This window comes from Anomaloglossus baeobatrachus, chromosome 1 (assembly GCF_048569485.1).
Source record: "Anomaloglossus baeobatrachus isolate aAnoBae1 chromosome 1, aAnoBae1.hap1, whole genome shotgun sequence".
NCBI lineage: Eukaryota > Metazoa > Chordata > Amphibia > Anura > Aromobatidae > Anomaloglossus > Anomaloglossus baeobatrachus.
Genome location: NC_134353.1, coordinates 817021383 through 817041017, shown reverse-complemented (window position 1 = coordinate 817041017; position 19635 = coordinate 817021383). Strand labels below are relative to the sequence as shown.

Here is a 19635-nt window from a genome sequence, read left to right as displayed (position 1 = left end):
TATCAGACAAGTCTGATGTTAGTGATGGTTCTTTGAATAAAATTTTTATGAAAATCAACAAATACACAAATGGTATTACTTATCATACTGACCTGGAATTCCAGCATAGTTTTGCCAATGTTAGCCTCCAACATATAATGATAGGAACCAATGCTTGTACTCGGATCATCAGCATCATCTTCATTACCCTGTGGAATGCAAAAAGTAAAAAAACAATTATGTGTATACAAAAAGAGACATCACTGTGACCCAAGTTGGGCGCAACCCTCAGGCCACATGCATGCATTGAGTATTTGGTAGGTTTTTTCCCCTCAGTATTTCTGACCAAAACCAGGAGTGGGAAAAAATACACAAGTGGTGACATGTTTTTATTATACTGTATTTTTTGGATTATAAGACGCACTTTTCCTCCCAAAAATTTGGGAGGAAAATGAGGGGTGCATCTTATAATCCGAATGCACCTTACCAGGAGGTGATGGAGAGGTGTTGCAGGAGGCAGGGGCAATGCTGGGGCCTGAGGGGCGCTGTGCTCGGGCCTGTTGGGTGCTGTGTTGCGGTGCTGGGGGTTATTGTACTGCAATTGGTGAGGCAGGGAGATCCTGAGAATGTTGGTGGTGCAGGCTTCAAATAATGGCACCCGAGGCGGCGCGTGCGCAGATGGAGCTCTCGGCTCAAGGTCTCATCTGCACACGCGCCGCCTCTGGCCCACTGATCTTCCAGCAGCGGACTTAAGGAAAATGGCACCTAGTGGTGGCGCGTGCGCAGATGAGATCTCAGCTTGTCACTGAGCCGATAGCTCAAGGAACACATGCACCAACTCCAGGCGCCATTTCTTTGAAGCTCGTACCGCCGACAGTTTCTGGAAGTTCCCTACCTCACCCACTGGCCGTACCGCCCACAGCATCGCCCTCCCCATCACCGCCTTGCCTCCTGTGACCGTGCTCCAACACTGCTGCCAACCCACCCCGGTAAGACATCACCAGATTGTAAGACGGACCCCTTTTTTTATTTCTCTAAATTTGGGGTGTGTCTTATAATCTAGTGTGTCTTCTAAACCAAAAAGTACGGTACTTTTCCTCTGATTTTTCCACTCTTGATTTTGGCTTACAAATACTGATGTAAAATACTCACCACTCATTGTGTGCATGTGACCTTATACAGGATAAAAAAATTTGTCAAAGCATTTCATAAACATCATATAAAAAGCAATGTTTTTATGTGTCTTGTGATGTGTAATTAACTGCATTCTATCAAAAACAAGTACCGTACTTGCGCTAATTAAGAAGTCTTTCAGGACCTGGCAATATTTTGTTTTTGTACTTTCATTTTTTCCTTGATTTTTACATTTTACATAGCTATATGATCTCAAGTTTTTACCTTGTGACTTGCAGTTTTGAATGACTCCATTTATTTTGTCAAGAAATGTATTTAAAAGTGTGAAAAAAAATTCCAAGTGGGAATTATTGGGGTAAATAAGACATTTTGATCGCTTTGTATTGTATTTTTTAGCGATGAATGATGATCCAAAGATTACAATTCCGGCTCTTTTTTTCCTCAGTACGAATTTAGCAAACAGATTTAATTTTAGGTTTAGGTTAATTTTATATTTTGATAGTCTGGAAATTTACGGGGGTGGTGATACCAGGCATGTTTTTAAATGCTTTCTTTTTTAATGTGGGTAAAGGATGGAGGTTTACATTTTTATACATTTTGTAATATTTTTTACTTATTTTTAGTCACTCTTACAGGACTTGAACCTGTTTGTCTAATTGCTTATGCGTTATACTGCAGTGTCACAGTATTGCAGTATATAGAGTAAATCGTGGTCTCCTGTGAAGCTCAGCCTTTGGCTATGCTTCACAGGAGAACTAAGATGGCAGCAATAGGAGCCTTCAGCAGAAAATCAGCTGCCATGGAAAGTAAACCATCTGCAAAAGCACTGATATAATTGAAATGCTGCTGTCAAAAAGTGACAAAGGTTATTGATACGAGAAACTGACTAGTAACTCTAGAGAAGGGAGTGTCTGAGTATGTTGTAGCTGATTGATGGGAATCAGTGGTACAGTAATAGAAAATATTCACTTTCCAATCGGGGAAAGAAAGATATAATGCTACTTGTCCTCCTTGTCCAATTTTGGTCTTATTAACTGATTTATGTATTCTGGAATAAAGGGAAAAGGAGAGGTGTAATATTTCTACAGATTTACCAGTTATTTTATTGCAATTTATTCTGCATTACACAACCCTTATTTGTTATACTAGAAGGTGGCCCGATTCTACGCATCGGGTATTCTAGAATTTACGTATTGTGTAGTTCATGTATGATTTTTGTTATATATATATATATATATATATATATATATAGATGTTGTTGTGTGTAGTTACCAAGTGTTTGTGTAGGGGTTGTACATGTTCTGGGTGTTGTCTGGGTGTGGCGGGGGGTGAGAGCGGTGTTGTTTGTGTGTTGCGTTGTTTGTGGACGCTGTGTGTATGTAGCGTTGTGTGTGTGTGTTGCGCGGTTTGTGTGTGTGTGGTGTGTTTTGGGGGGAGGTATGTTTTGTGCAATGTGTGTGTTGTGCGGTATGTGTGTATATTTGTGTGTGCAGCGTTGTCTGTGTGTGGGTGTCTGTGTAGGGCAGTTGTTTGTGGTTCCCAGTGTGTGTGTGTGTGTGTGGTGTGTTGTGCAGTGCGCGCGCGCGCGTGTGTGTGTGTGTTGGGGGGAGGTGTGCACTCCCAATCGTGCTCCATCCCCTATGCTGCGCACCCCCAATCGTGCTACATCTCCCATCCTGCGCACTCCCAAACGTGCTCCATCCGCCATGCTGCGCACTCCCAAACGTGCTCCATCCGCCATGCTGCGCACTCCCAAACGTGCTCCATCCGCCATGCTGCGCACTCCCCATCGTGCTCCATCCCCCATGCTGCGCACTCCCAAACGTGCTCCATCCGCCACGCTGCGCACTCCCCATCGTGCTCCATCTCCCATGCTGCGCACTCCCAAACGTGCTCCATCCGCCATGCTGCGCACTCCCAAACGTGCTCCATCCGCCATACTCCGCACTCCCCATCGTGCTCCATCCCCCATGCAGCGCACTCCCCATCGTGCTCTATCCCCTATGCTGCGCACCCCCCATCGTGCTCCATCTCCCATGCTGCGCACTCCCAAACGTGCTCCATCCGCCATGCTGCGCACTCCCAAACGTGGTCCATCCGCCATGCTGCGCACTCCCAAACGTGCTCCATCCGCCATACTCCGCACTCCCCATCGTGCTGCATCCCGCATGCTGCGCACTCCCAAACGTGCTCCATCCGCCATGCTGCGCACTCCCAAACGTGCTCCATCCGCCATGCTGCGCACTCCCAAACGTGCTCCATCCGCCATGCTGTGCACTCCCCATCGTGCTCCATCTCCCACTCCCAAACGTGCTCCATCCGCCATGCTGCGCACTCCCAAACGTGCTCCATCCGCCATGCTGCGCACTCCCAAACGTGCTCCATCCAAACGTGCTCCATCCGCCATGCTGCGCACTCCCAAACGTGCTCCATCCGCCATGCTGCGCACTCCCAAACGTACTCCATCCGCCATGCTGCGCACTCCCAAACGTGCTCCATCCGCCATGCTGCGCCAGCATCAGCCTCTCTACCCGCAGCATCAGCCTCTCTGTCCCCAGCATCAGCCTCTCTCCCCGCAGCATCAGCCTCTCTGTCCCCAGCATCAGCCTCTCTGTCCCCAGCATCAGCTTCTCTGTCCCCAGCATCAGCCTCTCTGTCCCCAGCATCAGCCTCTCTCCTCCCAGCATCAGCCTCTCTGTCCCCAGCATCAGCCTCTCTGTCCCCAGCATCAGCCTCTCTCTTCCCAGCATCAGCCTCTCTGTCCCCAGCATCAGCCTCTCTGTCCCCAGCATCAGCCTCTCTCATCCCAGCATCAGCCTCTCTGTCCCCAGCATCAGCCTCTCTGTCCCCAGCATCAGCCTCTCTGTCCCCAGCATCAGCCTCTCTGTCCCCAACATCAGCCTCTCTCATCCCAGCATCAGCCTCTCTGTCCCCAGCATCAGCCTCTCCATCCCAGCCTTCCCCAGGATCAGCCTCTCTCGTCCCAGCCTCCTCCAGCACACCATGCTCCTCTGCCGACACTCACACACCCGATCGCATACACTCACGCACACACACATTGACGATATTGCACATACGCGCTCATACTCACAACATCCGGAGATACCACATGCTTCTGGCCATGTGATCCTCCGACAGGTCCTGGAAGGTCACAACAGCACAGTATCGAGGCCGAGAAGCAAGCGATATCGCCGGATGCTGTGAGTGTGTGGATGCGATGTGATGTATGTGTGATGTATGTGTGAGGTGTGTGTGAGGTGTGTGTGAGGTGTGTGTGAGTGAGTGTGAGCCGGTGTACACTGTTAACTATGATACACATCGGGTAACCAAGGGACCTTAGTTACCCGATGTGTATAATGGTTACCAGCGTTCACGGGCTCCGTGAAGATCCCAGCATCGCAAGGTTATGTCTGGCGCTGCTGGGATCGTGACGGAGCCGGTGTAGAAGCAAGCGATATCCCAGGATGTTGTGAGTGTGTGGATGTGATGTGTGAGGTGTGTGTGAGAGTGAGTGTGATCTGATGTGTGTGTGTGTACTTACCTGGGAGTCGGAGCTACGTGTCAGTTGGGCAAGAGCGAGCGTGCATTGCGTGAGGGGGGCGGGGCCTGCAGAGAGCCGGGGCGAGAGGCCAATCCGTGTGGGGGGGCGGGGCCATGGCGAGCCCAGCGGCCAATCAGCTTTGTGTCACCGTAAGGACACAATTTTGGAGCATGACAGACAGACAGACAGACAGAATAAGGCAATTATATATATATAGATTTGTATTTTTCCTATCATAGCGGTACACGTTAAGAAATACATTTTAAATGTGTGGAATTTTCTTTGTAAGGGGCAGTGAGTGCAAAGATTTATTTTGTCAGTGTTCTTATAACATGTTTAAAGTTTTCAATATAAAAAATCCCAATAAAAAAAATAGAATAATAGCAGCATCTAAATGGCAAACAGCAGAAACTGGTGCTCAGCTCCAGCCACTGCTGTTAGAAACAGATGTTGGCTATCTAAAACATACCAAACGTATCACTTCTGAGCTCCCATTACACTCATAGACTGGCTCAAGACATACAATTGTGCCCACTTATGTTTTGGATTACCAAGAACTCTAATTTTGTTTGTTCATTCCATGAGTTACCATTGACACTGTTGGGTGAAGAAACCCACTTTTTACCAAGATGCCTGATATACTGTATGTTGATTTATATTCTGTATTCAATTACTGTGTTTTCATAGCCAGGCACTAATGCTACCAGTAATGTGCTTTTTTCAGTCAAGTATGAATACCTGCTACTGCCATGCATATACATCTAGATAGATGTGCGACAATTTAGAGAAGAGCTGCATAAGTGATGTGAATAAATGATACTTCACTGAGAAAAATCCAAACTGGATGCTTGTCACAAGGAGTTTTGCACAAAGTTTGCTGACTGTCATGGCGGTGTTGGGATTTGTTCACATTGCAGATTCTGTCACTCTGCCTGAAGGTTTCTCTGGTGTCTGGGATCAACACAGGCAGACTGGAGCATCATCCTGCTGTTTGCTGATTCATAGGCAGGCTAGCAAGAATTAATCTCTGCTAGTCTGCTTGTTAGGTTCCTTTGATCACATGTGTGGGGAAGCCAATCACTTCTGCTCCCCTTCTATTTCAGTTGAATGAAATTTTGTACCTATGCCAACTATAGTTTTTATGTTGGTCTGTGTGGTTTGGTGACCCAGATTCTTTAGTGAAAATTGTGCTGCAAGTTGCGGTTGTGGAAGTTTACCCCTGTTATTTTGTAGCTTCCTTCCAACTCTTGTGTTTCCTCCTGTATCTCTTATTGTTTATACCTATGTGTTTAACAGAGGTTTAGTTTTCCCCTTGTATGTCTATATGGGAGAGGGAGAATCAGATCAGGACTGGTTAGGAGCAGGGCCAGGAAGGAGACTTAAGGCTGCTTTACACGTTACAATTTCTCGTGCGATCGCATTTGTGATCGCACCCGCCCCCATCATTTGTGCGGCACAGGCAATTTCTTGCTCGTGTCGCACAATGTTGTAACCCCCCGTCACACGTACTTACCCTCCAAACAACCTCGCTGTGGGCGGAAAACATCCACTTCCTGAAGGGGGAGGGACGTTCGGCGTCACAGCGACGTCACACAGCGGCCGCCCAATAGAAGCGGAGGGGCGGAGATGAGCGGGACGTAAACATCCCGCCCACCTCCTTCCTTCCGCATTGCCGGCGGCCGCAGGTAAGCTGCAGTTCATCGTTCCTGGGGTATCACACGGAGTGATGTGTGCTGCCTCAGGAATATTGAACAACTGGACGTTCGATTTTTAGAAAATGAGCGACGTTTCAACGATGAATGAGAAGGTGAGTGTTTCTGCTCGTTCATAGCTGTTACACGCTACGATATAACGATGCCGGATGTGCGTCACTTACGACGTGACCCCGCCAACATCTAGTTAGATATATCGTAGTGTGTAAAGCCCGCTTTAGCCTCTCCACCATTAGGGGTATCACTGAGAATAGAGATAGGATAGGGTCCCTAGCTTGAGTGACAGCTTAGGAGCCCCAGTTCCCTGCTATCCAAGAGTCACCGTTACAATGCTATTGTAATGCTTTAGAGGTCTGGGGTTCCATTAATTAAGAGCAAGAATCATCCTTAGTTGCTGACATAGTTCAGTCAGTAGGCAGCGGGGGTTTAATTAGAATTTAGGACATGCCCGGCTGGTAACATATGAAAGTCTAGACAAAGATTCTGTTTCCCACCAGTACAAATCAAACATATGTAAATTGACCAACGGGCAGATGGTGAAGAGCCGTAGTGACCAGCTGAAAGTGTCTGAGTAGGGGTGAGTAGCATTTGCCATGTCTGGTAGGGGCCACCAAGGAGCAACTTGAATTGCTGTCCCATAACCCATCCAAGGTGAGGGAGCCCATCCCATTTATGAAAGAGAGAACTATCATTGTTGAGAAATGGTGAATATATCTATTAGCTACCATTATTCTTGTGAATGAACACTGTATCTGCCAGAACATTAGCTGCCCATAAGGAGCAATGAAAATGCAATTATTAAGGGAGTCTGTATGCTGATGCCTATGAGTGAAGAAGCTTGTCATCAAAAAGAAAATGAGGGGATTGGTGTTTGAGCATGAATGACTGAAATGTGGTAAGTGTGTGAGGACAAATAGTAGGGACTGTTCCAAGTATTATTATTATTATTATTATTATTATTTATTTATAGAGCACCATTAATTCCATGGTGCTGTACATGAGAAGGGGGTTACATACAAAATACGTATACAAGTTACAGTAGACAGACTAGTACAGAGGGAAGAGGGCCCTACCCTTGCGGGCTTACATTCTATAGGATTATGGAGAGGAGACAATAGGTGGGGTGTAGGTCAGGCGGCAGCTCTGCACGGTGGTCGGGCGGCAGCTCCGCACGGTGGTCGGGCGGCAGCTCCGCACGGTGGTCGGGCGGCAGCTCCGCACGGTGGTCGGGCGGCAGCTCCGCACGGTGGTCGGGCGGCAGCTCCGCACGGTGGTCGGGCGGCAGCTCCGCACGGTGGTCGGGCGGCAGCTCCGCACGGTGGTCGGGCGGCAGCGAGTTCATTGTAGATTGTAGGCATTTCGGAACAGGTGCGTTTTCAGGTTCCGTTTGAAGTTTGCAAGGGTAGGGGATAGTCTGACGTGTTGAGGCAGCGAGTTCCAGGAGACTGGGGATGCTCGGGAGAAGTCTTGGAGTCGGTTGTGTGAGGAGCGAATGAGAGAGGAGGAGAGGAGGAGATCTTGGGAGCTGTTATTTCTTATAAGAATATTAGCAACCACCAAGTAAGTTGCTCTGCTGAAGACCCTATATCCATCAAGATGGTTGCATCATCATGAGTAAAGTCACTGTGAACTGTTTCCAGTGGACATTTGCATTACTCCTACCTTGCAATGCAACAGCTGTAGAAAAGGACATCGACCGCACATCCTAAAGAGAGAGGCTCTTAGAGACGGGGCAGTGGGCTTCATACAGTCTGATCAGAAAGTTAAACTAAGAATCTCATGTTTTGCTTTATAAATTTTTCCTAGTGGCATTAGATCAACTGATGATTTTCGGACGTGCGGTTCCATATCTTCTTCTACAGCTGTGACATTACATCTATCATACCAGAAACCAATTTATCATGAAGGCCCTTTCATAAAATGACACCTCGCCACCATACCAACCACAACATACATGTACCTAAGAACCAGGTTATGGTTGTCAAAAATAAGAGGTTGATAATACTAGAAATGTGCTTAATGTGCTCAACTAAATTGCTAAATAATACAAAGTTAGGAAATAAAAAGACCAAAAATAGCAATTCTGAGCATATACAAAATGTCTCCTTAGAAGGTTATTATAGGAATAGCTAAATTGCTCAGAAGCAAATAGATAATTTCAATACTATGCACTTCTCTAGGCATTATCCTTCAAGCCCACAACCATATAACAGTTTTTACATTTTGCACAATTTGTCAGGTTGTACAGAATTATGGCAACCACAATAGTTCATGGGATAGAACTATATCTACACTAGATAAGCATCCAATCTTTTACAAAACATATAGAAATGTGCATTGGGTGCCAAATTATAGAAATTTTTGATACTGCAGTGGGGTATGGTGTCACCTGGTCTTCTGTCGCTCGATAGAAGATTTGCAATGGTGCAGGAAGAGAATAGAAGGAAAGTCCAGGAATAGTTAATGGTGATTTTATTTAACAACGCATTTTGAAGCATTCTTTCTCCATCATGTCAAAATCCCATCCAAATGTGAATGTGATTTTGACCCGATGAAGGAGAAAAAAACTCTCCGAAACGCATTGTTAAATAAAATCACCATTAACTATTCCTGGACTTTCCTTCTATTCATGGCAGCATGACATTAACCCTTACTCCACCATTCCAAATCTACCTATACGTGGGGCTGCAGCAGCTATATTCTATGGCAGTACAGTGGTTGTAACAGCCCACCAAGGTGAGCCTCTCTTAGGGCACGTGCCCACAATCAATGTTCACAGCGTTTCGGACACAGCATGCTTCAGCTGCCCCCAAAATGCTGCATTGTACAGTACTAGCATAGTGGATGGGTTTTCTAGAAATCCCGTACCCACTGGGCTTGCTTTTCCCGCAGAAAACACTGACCTGCGGTGTGACTTCCGAGTCACAGCATGTCAATTGTTTGCTGTGGAGTCACAAGTGTTCTACAGCAAGAGACCGCAGCGCCCCGAGTCCGGATCATTGACACAAGCAGCTGCGGTCTCCTGTGGAGGAGGCTCACAGCCCTGCAGGTCAGAACTCACCGCGTCCAGAATGCAGCGGGTTCTGATCATGGGCATGAAGCCTTAGTGCTTTCACCCTCATTCATCAACTGGGTAAGACCCTATTTACGCTTCTCCATCTTCCAGCTTTTATTACAGATTTTTCCATAGGACACCTTTCATGTGCAGGTCTGAGTACAGGGCTCCTCTGTGTGCATAAAGCCTTAGACCCTGTGATTTTGTTTGGGCTATAAATGGCACCCAGATACATTTGATGGGTCTATTGTGAACCCACAGGTATTATAACAGACCTGTAGGTTATTTTTTGAATGCCTCCGTAGCAATTTGTACCATTCTCAAATATATTCCTTGAGGTGGCCCCAAAACCAAAGATTTACTTTGAGTCTTTGTAACCTCAGTTCTCTTTTTGGAAATATTATTTTTTCCAGTTTACATTAAATGTAAGCCAAAGTAGAAACTGGCCAGCAGTACGAGAGGAAACAAACCCATCCTGCAACAGCAAAAAAACCCTTCTACTTTATAAACTTAGTGAAAGATGCTTCTCGTACAATTTCTTTCTGTTCCAGTGTAATTATGGTATTCTTCCATTAAAATGTAAGCAGTATTCCCTTGATCTGTCAGTAACTGCGCCAATATCTGCAACATCAAATGACATTCCACAGGAGAGCATTGGGACATTAAATGTGGAACACTCCTTCCATATTAAAAAGTTATTTTTCATGGAAAACGCATTAAAATACAAAGTGGCCTAGATTTTCCTGTACACAAACACTCCTCCAGTGCATATTTATTCTCATATATTTGGACTCCCACAGTGCTGTGTGGGCCGCCGGGAATGACTATTGTCTGCTAGTACTTTTTCCACGTATAATATTGTATTACTCTTGAAAATTGTGACTTGCAAAATCCAATCTCGTTCTCTTCGCACACAAGTCAGAGACGTAACTCGAAGCTCCTTATCCTAAAGCAAAAACTGTAATAGGGCCCCCACCTATCTTGTGCCATGTAGAAACAACACTGGGGGAAATAAGTATAGAAACACATCACCAATTTTCTAAGTAAATATATTTTTATTAATTTATGGATACCTATAGTTTGATTTCTTTGCTTGTGTGGATTGGATGGGTTGTTACCGACATCTGGTGAGAAATTCATGTCAAAAGCATTTTTAGAAATATATTTACAATCTTTAGAAATATATTTGCTGATAAAATTGGTGTTCAATACTTATTTTCCCCGCTGTCTCTAATGGGGTATAAAAGCCAATGACCCTCTCATGCATCTGGTCATTGGTGTGAGTGCTATCTCTGCACCCCCTGTATCTAAGTCACTGCTTTTACAGTAAACTTGTCAGAAATTTATACTTTACCTTCTCAATCTTCTACGAATGCTAGAAAGACAATTTTATTGTGTTCCAGGTAGTAATAAGGCATTCCTTTGAGAAAAAAAAAAAGTCATAATAACCCGTGTCTTATGCAAATTATGTTTGAAGCATCTATTATGTTTTTTCTGCGATCTTGGTGGCAAGCCCTCTGATTTAGGCTTCATTTATCCCTCCTGCATCATTACCTGAACCTTGAAAAGGCATTAAAAGGAATCTTTCAGCAGGTTTTTGTTATGTAAGCCAAGGAGAACATGATTGTAGGGGTTAAAAAACAAAAAAACAACTGTGCCTCTCTTATGTGTGTGTATGCAATTATGTACTTACTAATAGCTTTATTACTCTGTGAATAACATTACAGAATTAGAAACTCATGTGCAGGGCAGTCTGACATGCCCTCTGCTGTGATTGACACCTCACTCTCAATGTACAATCTCTATAGAGAGCCTGATGTGGGCAGGACAGCTCCCTAAGCTCTGCTACATGACTAAACCAAAAAATTCAGATTGTGTCAGAATGGCTGCAGCCAGTAATCTAAGCAATACACTGTTGGATTCAGAATCTCCTTGGCTACATTATGCTGCTCTCAGATGAGGTAGCAAAAACCTGCTGACAGATTCCCTTTATTTATACCTAGATGTGAGGTGTTGACATCCAGATTGCAGGACACTTCCCTGTGGAAGAAACGCCAAGCAGACACGTTAAATGTAAGTTGGCCGAACAAGCTAATTTTAGCAGGATCATTAAACTATCAAATGTGTATAAGGGGTCTCCTATCACGGGCTATGCACTGACGGAACAGGGGCTTCTAGGCTGGCTCTCAGACTCAAGACCCTGTGCTGTACCTTATCACGGAGGTAGGCTTGATGGTAGACAGGTCCGGGACCCCTGAATCCTGTCTGAACCCTGATCTTACTCCTCCAACCCAGGAAGTAGTCCGGAAACCAGTAACAAAAATCCCACAGAAACAACACAGACAAGGGAGAACAAAAACCCATACACACTGCACTCAAACACAAAAGACAGACAATATGTGGAGTAGGGAATAAATAAAAGGGTAGGAAATAAACGCACAATAGGGGAACTTTCACACCATCACTAAGAGCTTGTGTCGCGGGCCGGGGGGTAACTGACCACGTCAGGGAAGGCTGCCCGAGGCGCTCGGATTCGGGATCGTGGCTGGGGCTCGAGTGGCAGCCGGATCCGGGGCTCGTGTGGCGGCCCATCGCCCACAACAACCAAAAAGGGGTATTTACAGGGGAAGAGTTTGTCAGTGACGCCACCCGTGGGTTGCGGTGATGATTGGTGACACTGCCGCTGCCTTGGTACGGAGGTGCCCAGGGCTGATAGAACGGGGCAGCAAGGTGGAATCCCCTCCACTTGTAGGAGAGGTGTAGTCCCGGGGCCCGGAGGATGGTGAGGGGTTGCAGGGAGCAGTCTTTAGGTATGGACCGGATGGTACCGGTGTACTCACTTTGGTAATAAATCACACAAAGTCCAGATGGTAAATCAAGGCCGGATGCCGGGAGCGTCTGGAGGGGTGTGCTTGGTCTCGCACATGGGCTCACAGGGCAGGGGCCCTTCCTCCTGCACTTGTAGTTTCTTGTGTGGTGACTTAATCCGCATAAAACGGGAGAAGTCTGCTACCTGTGTTTTGTGTACGGTGGGAGCCGTTGCCTGCAAACTCTGACCCGTGGGATCTCTGTGGGTTCTGGCGGACACCCTATCCCCCTCGTTAGGCTTCCATTTCGCTCTCTGGGCTACTCGTGGGACAAAGTCTGGAACCTTGTCCCCTGCTGGCTAATCAGTAAGGTGCTTGAAGCGGTCCTTGCCCTGGGGTCCAGGTACCCCGACTGTGGACGGCCTCCGGACCGGATTCTTGCTGTAGGCACCGGCGGGCTATAACCCTGCCCTCGGTCCACTTAAGGTTTCCCGTGACCGGATCTCCGTCGCCTGTGGCCCTGCCGTCTGCCACCTAGTCAGCTCAGGTAGTCCGGTAGTCCGGGAGCTACAACCCCCGACTACCACTTCACTCCTCTCACTTCCTCTACTCAAGCTTGACTCAACTGCTCTGTTCTGACTCCTCAGGACCCCTAGGTGGGCGTTCCCATCCGCCTGGTCCCGCACACTGGTGTGTCCCTATTGTCCCGAGGGGTGACTAGGCTTTTGTGGCTGGTGTTACCTAGTGTGGTGTTGTGTTGGTATGCGAAGGAGGATGAAATCCTGCACCTGAAGGATTTGGACAGTCTCTGTGACAACCTGGTTTTGCCAGGGCATCACACTTGATAACCACAAAGATCGGGATCGCTAGAGCTACGCTGCATCTATCTTTGGCAGTCTCCTAACACACTCCCCAGCCTTAAATAGGAAGATACCAGCTATGGATGGTAATCAGCAACCTAGGATGCAGATAGGATCCAGGATCCAGATAGCGCATGGCATCTCCCGACTCACTCCTGAGGGCAAATGTTCCCGGTGGGAATAAACTCCGTATACCTAGTAAAAAAACATATGCATGTTCCCTGTGAGACAAAAGCATGCATTAGTATAGAGGAGTCAGAAAAAATAGTTCTGCCAAACTAGTGGTTCGGTAATACATATCTGAGGTGCAGCATTCACATAAGGGATGGACACTGATAGAAGAGGACCCCTGTGCACAATATATGGGTCCTTTGTAGTCCAATATGTCATCATAGTGAACAATTCCAGTTACTTTTGAGGTGCAAGGGCCCCCCTTCCCTCTTGGGTTGCACAGATTTCCCTGGTTCACATACAAGACTATATAGCTTGAAGATTGATACTATAGAAGTAAAATCCGGTCCTTATTATAAATCTCTCATGCTATATTTTTAGCGAAAATAATTTGCACCCACTCATAGATGGTCTTCTGTTTTCTGCAGCACTTCCATACTTCCAAATCATCTTGTTACCTATTAAATCACATCATATGAATTAAATAAGCTAAACACTAACGTCATGGCCCCTATTTAACTGCTGATTTATTCTTGCTTGATATTGGATGGCGATTTTACGTAATTAATCATTTTTATGAAGATTTCTATGTTTAAAAAGGAATACCCTTTCTAGACTTCTGGGCGCGACTTTCCTCTGGGATATCTAAAAGCCAGCATAAATATTTCAACGGCACTACGTTAATGTGGCTGGATTCAGATGCTATAAATTTTCCAATGCATTTAGAGTTAAAAAAATACTAACCAAAGTGTGTGTAACCTTACAATATTTGTAACCACGGGTTGTGTAGTCCACGGCCATGATTACTAGTATGAAATCTTTTCACCAAGGCACTTTTGTCAGAGGCGGCCCTGTCACTGTGTATTGTAACCTACAGCCTAATTGTATGGCCGCATATAAATCACATCATTGCGTATAACACAGTACAATATATTCTCCTTGGCTTTTCCTCCTATACTATGAATAAGTTTTATAAAGAAAAATCATTCTTGGTTTATGAATTTCTTAACTGAACTGTTAGGTTTATCAGTCAGCATTTGACAAAAGGTATGTGTGGAAGGACAAGAGGTGTTAAAGGTAAGCTTTCCTTTAGAAATCAAAGCCTATTAGACCGAATACTAAAAGCACCAGTCCAGCGGGTTTTTCCCCAATAAAGTAGCGCTTTAAATCTAAGCCTCCTGCACCCAATATTATTCTCACCTTATCGTGGCGCCATCTAGTGCCAGTACCCTCTGATTGGTGGGAAATCAGAAGTTACATCACAATCTCACAATGCATGAGACAAAAAACGAGGCCTGAATGAGGCTCTCGTAGCGATGCATTGAGTTGTGACCTTCGGTGCACTCTATGAAACACTGGAGCTGCCGGCAGGTCACAGGTCGTCGGAATCTGACAGAAGCTGCGGTAATAACAGATGAAGACGGTAGTATGAGACAGGGGTCAGGGGTCATAGATTTAAAGCACGACTCCAGCGGTGATATAAAAAAAATAGTTGGAGTGGTGCTTTAAACGTTGAACGTGTATCCTAGTAAGAGTTCTCCACTCTCATATAAAAGGGACTATGACTGGGGAAGGGTTTTGATGGTTTATATAGCCTCAACTGTGTATGGCTTACTCAGGATGAGCTGTATATGTTGAAGTGTATATACATAGCTGTAAAATCATAGCTATAATCACTATTTGTATGTGGTCTATAAGAACTGGCAATTTGCTAATCATTGGGATTGATGTGAGTTGGACACCAGCTGATTTGATATTGATGGCCAATCATAAAGATCCCCGGAAATTGGTAAACTAGTGTTCATGATAGACTAACTTCTAAAAAAGTACAACTATTTAGTATGCCCTAGCTCAAACCTGAGCAAAACACGGCCCACAGGCAACATCCAACCCCTTAGCTGCTCCTATCTGGCCCATAGACCTGAAGTAGTGATCTGTGGGCTGCATGCCATCACAATCCTCTCCACCTGTGTGCAACATCTCAATTTCACCGGTATCTAAAGGAGGGGCCCGTTGGCTGCATCATTTACCATTCAGCCTGTATGAGTGAGGGATCATAATATGTGGGTTATCATTCTGTGTTGGTGATCTGTGAAGGCTCATAATGTGAAGTTCAACAGTCTATGTTGAGGGACTGTAAGGGATGATACTGTGTTCAACCTGGGTGTGGGGGTTGTGGAAGATTATACTGTGTTTATGGGTGCTGTAGGGCTATCATGCTGTGTTGAGGCTGTTGAGTATCATACTGTTTGGAGGACCACAAAGCCCATCATACTGTGTATAGTAGTATATGTGGGTCATTATACAGTTTCGGGACTGTGGTGGCTATGGGGGTTATAAGGCTTATCATTCTGTATATAAGGAGATGTAGGTGTTCATACTGTATGGGTGTTATTATTCTATGTGTGGGATCAAACTTTTTGGGAGGCTGTGAAGGTCATCTTAGTGTGTGGGGAGCTGTGGGAGCCATCATACTGTGTTGAGGGGTTGGCAGGGATCATAATATGTGAGAGACTGTGTGGGCAATCATATTTTGTTTGGGCCATCTTTGTGCGGGGCTGTGAGGGCCATCATAGTGTGTGTGTGGGGGCTGTTGATGAAAGTACATGGCTGCATAATAGTAGCAGTTTAATTTATTGATTTTTATAAACTTTATAAAAATTCAGTAAATATGATATGATTTTGATTTAAGCAATGAAATGAATATTAATATAAGATAATATATTAATGTTAATTTTGAATGCAATAATTTTCAATGTATTGCTTCCGCTATCTGCTACAGTCACAGTCTCTCAGGTGGTCGCTTGGGAAGATTAATTGCCCAACCCTGTCCTAGCTAATACTATTGGGTTAGAGGACCTATTTTCACCTTTCAGTGGCTATGTTTAGGGAAGCGTTTTGCATGTTTATGTAATCCCAACCGGGTATGGACCCCAACTTATTTGATATTGATGGATATCCTATAAATAGGCTCTCAATACTGGGAAAACAAAAAAAGTAAACCCTTGTAAGAGCAAAATTCTGAATGCCAGCATCCATCAATGATACTTTAACTTAATAAAAATCACAACACAACACTATAAAATGTCCAAGACATTAGTATTAGGACTTAATGACCTATTTAACTAACGCAAATAAGACTATGTCAAGTAAAAAAACATCATAATGAATAAATATCAGATTATTCATTATGTCTTTCATCTACAAATGGCACCTAATATAAAAAGTAAAGAAGTAGTTAAATATATGAGGTATACAATGAATACCTTGCCTTCCATTAATCTTCCAAGTTGTAAGTCAGTTTTGAGGTTGAATTTTGTTTACCTGCCACCCAGAAGTTAAATGCAATTCTCCAAACTGTTCCCCATCCAAAAGTTATTACTGTAAGGTCAAATTACTTAAATGTAGCAGGAACAAAAAGCGCTGCCAACTGCTTCAACGGACTGCAAACCTCACAGGAACCCGCGGAACAAGGCAAGGATTACAATGGCTCCTTCATATGTGTTGATGATTATAGCCCAGTGATAGGGAGAATGTGTATAAAATAATGCTGGGCTTGTTCGAAGATTTTCATTGTAACTGTTAAACCAAGGAAAACATGGCTTCAAGAAAAGACATATTTCCTTTAAAGCCACAAAACTTGTTAGGTTGAAATGTTACCTGAAGCTTAAGCTTTATGGGAGTCATGGCTTTAGAAATAACCCAAACTTTGGGGTTTCCAAAAAGTGGGTTGATAACTTAAAAATATTTTTTTTACAACTCAATGTGGTTCCATACTTTGTTATTCCTCTCAGAAATTAATTAATACATTTCCAATTGGGTATTACCATTGATTTTATCACAGAAGTTTGTCCATTTGCAGTCTGACGCTGCTCATTCACCATACAAACATTGATAAAGCAAATGGTGCAATTAAAATACGAAATGAGTGGTGCCTGCAATGCCCAGTACAGTGCAGTGTATAAAAATCTCACCATGGAGATAGAATGATGAGTAAATCCCAGCAGTCACCCATTCCTTCTTCAAAAAGTTTTTTTACTTATATCAAAAGACATTATACATCAAGTGAGTAAGAGCTGACCCCCTTCCAGGTGACACTTTATCCAGATGCCACGCGTGACCATGCCTAGGAATCTTTATATACTCGCTTCAATAAGTTAAATACATAATAATTAATTTAAAATAATACAATTCTCAATAAAATACACAGAATACAATGAAAGGACATAGCAGCATATGTATAACAGAAAAGTACTAAGATCATTTTGATCATTTGGTTCCAATGGGCATAATGCTACTGCATGTAAGATCCAGTAAGACTACTTTTGTAATAGTTTCATAGAAAGTTAGAGTTGGAAGGAACCTCCAGGGTCCTCATGTCCAACTCATGCACAAAGCAGGAGTCACTAATACATCTCAGACAGATTGTCTGTCCAGCCTCTGAAGACTTCCATTGAAAGAGAACTCACCACCTCTCGTGGCAGTCTGTTCCACTCATTGATCACCCTCACTGTATATCTAATCTGTATCTTCTACCTTTTAGTTTAATTTCAATGCTACTCGTGTTTTCATGTGCAAATGAGAATAAGCATGATCCCTCTACACTGTCACATCCTTTCAGATAATTGTAGGCAGCTATTAAGTCTCTTCTCTGTCTTCTTTTTTGCAAGCTAGATATTCCCAGATCCTTTCACCATTCCTCGTAGGACATAGTTTGCAGTCCGCTCACCATCCTGGTAGCTTTTCTCTGAACTAACTCCAGCTTTTCAATGTCTTATTAAAGTGTAGTGCCCAGGATTGGATACAGTATTCCAGATGAGGTCTGACCAAAGAGGAGTAGAGGAGGATAATGACTTCAAACAATCTAGCCTTCTTCTCTTAATACATCACAGAACGGTGTTTGCCTTTTTGCTGCTGCATTACACAAGTGACTCTTGTGCAATCTGTGATCTATTAGTATACCCAAGTCTTTTTCACATGTGCTGTTGCTTAGTTCTATTACTACCATTGTGTAGATGTTGCTTCGTTTTCCTTGCCCAGATGTAGAATTTTGCATTTCTTCCTGTTAAAATACCATTTTATTAGTAACTGCCCATTGTTCCACCTTATCTGGATCCTTCTGAATCCTTTCTATATCTTCAATAGTGTTAGGGTACCATCACACTTTAGCGATGCTCCAGCGATCCCACCAGCGAGTTGACCTGGTCAGGATCGCTGGTGCGTCGCTACATGGTCGCTGGTGAGCTGTCAATCAGGCAGATCTCACCAGCGATCAGTGACGAGCTCCCAGCCCCCTGCGACGCGTGGAAGCAATGCTGCACTTGGTAACTAAGGAAAATATCGGGTAACCAAGCAAAGCACTTCGCTTGGTTACCCGATATTTATCTTGGTTACCAGCGCACACCGCTTAGCGCTGGCTCCCTGCACTCCTAGCCAGAGTACACATCGGGTTAATAAGCAAACCACTTTGCTTAGTTACCCGATGTGTACTCTGGCTACGTGTGCAAGGAGCAGGGAGGCGGCACTGGCAGCCTGAGAGCGGCGTACGCCAGTAACCAAGGTAAATATCGGGTAACCAAGCACAGCGCTTTGCTTGGTTACCCTATATTTACCTTGGTTACAGCTTACAACAGGCTGCTAGAAGCCGGCTCCCTGCACATTCAGATCATCGCTCTCTCGCTGTCAAACACAGCGATGTGTGCTTCACAGCGGAAGAGCAACGTCCAAAAAATGAACCAGCACTGTGTGTAACGAGCAGCGATTTCACAGCAGGGGTCAGATCGCTGCTCAGTGTCACACACAGCAAGATCGCTAATGAGGTCACTGGTGCGTTACAAAAACTGTGACTCAGCAGATCTCGCTATGTGAGAAGTACCCCTTAGCTATCCCTCCTAGCTTTGCATTGTCTGCAAATTTGATTATTTTAACGACAGTTCACTTATCTAGATCATTTATAAAAAGGTTTAACAACACTGGAGCCAAGACAGAGCCTTGTGATACCCCAACTTCATGTCTATTAGCACGTTTTACCATTTATTAGCCAGCAAAACTTAAACAATACAAATCATTATTGTGAGCAGATCACATACATTCAATAAATCTCAGAGCTCTTTTAACTGACAATAAAAAAAATATATGCACAGTATATCACAAACGTGAGTACACCCCTCACATTTTTATATATATTTTATTATATATTTTCCTGGGACAACACTGAGGATATGACCCTTTGATACAATATAAAGTAGTCAGTATACAGCTTGTATAACGGTGTAAATTTGGTGTCCTCTAAATAACTCAGCACACAGCCATTAATGTCTAAACTGGCTCGCAACAAAAGTGAGTACACTCCTGCATGAAAAAGCCTAAATTGTGC

The 19635-nt window shown here is 44.5% G+C and overlaps 1 protein-coding gene across 1 annotated transcript in view; it reads right to left on the bottom strand.

Moving 5' to 3' along the window:
* The window catches only part of LIX1 (limb and CNS expressed 1), a 233690-nt gene that overhangs the window by 56069 nt on the left and 157986 nt on the right, over nucleotides 1-19635 (bottom strand). Inside the window, exon 4 of the mRNA XM_075341905.1 lies at nucleotides 93-188. Within this exon, the coding sequence (XP_075198020.1) occupies nucleotides 93-188 (96 nt within the window). The remainder of the gene's footprint in view (nucleotides 1-92; nucleotides 189-19635) is intronic.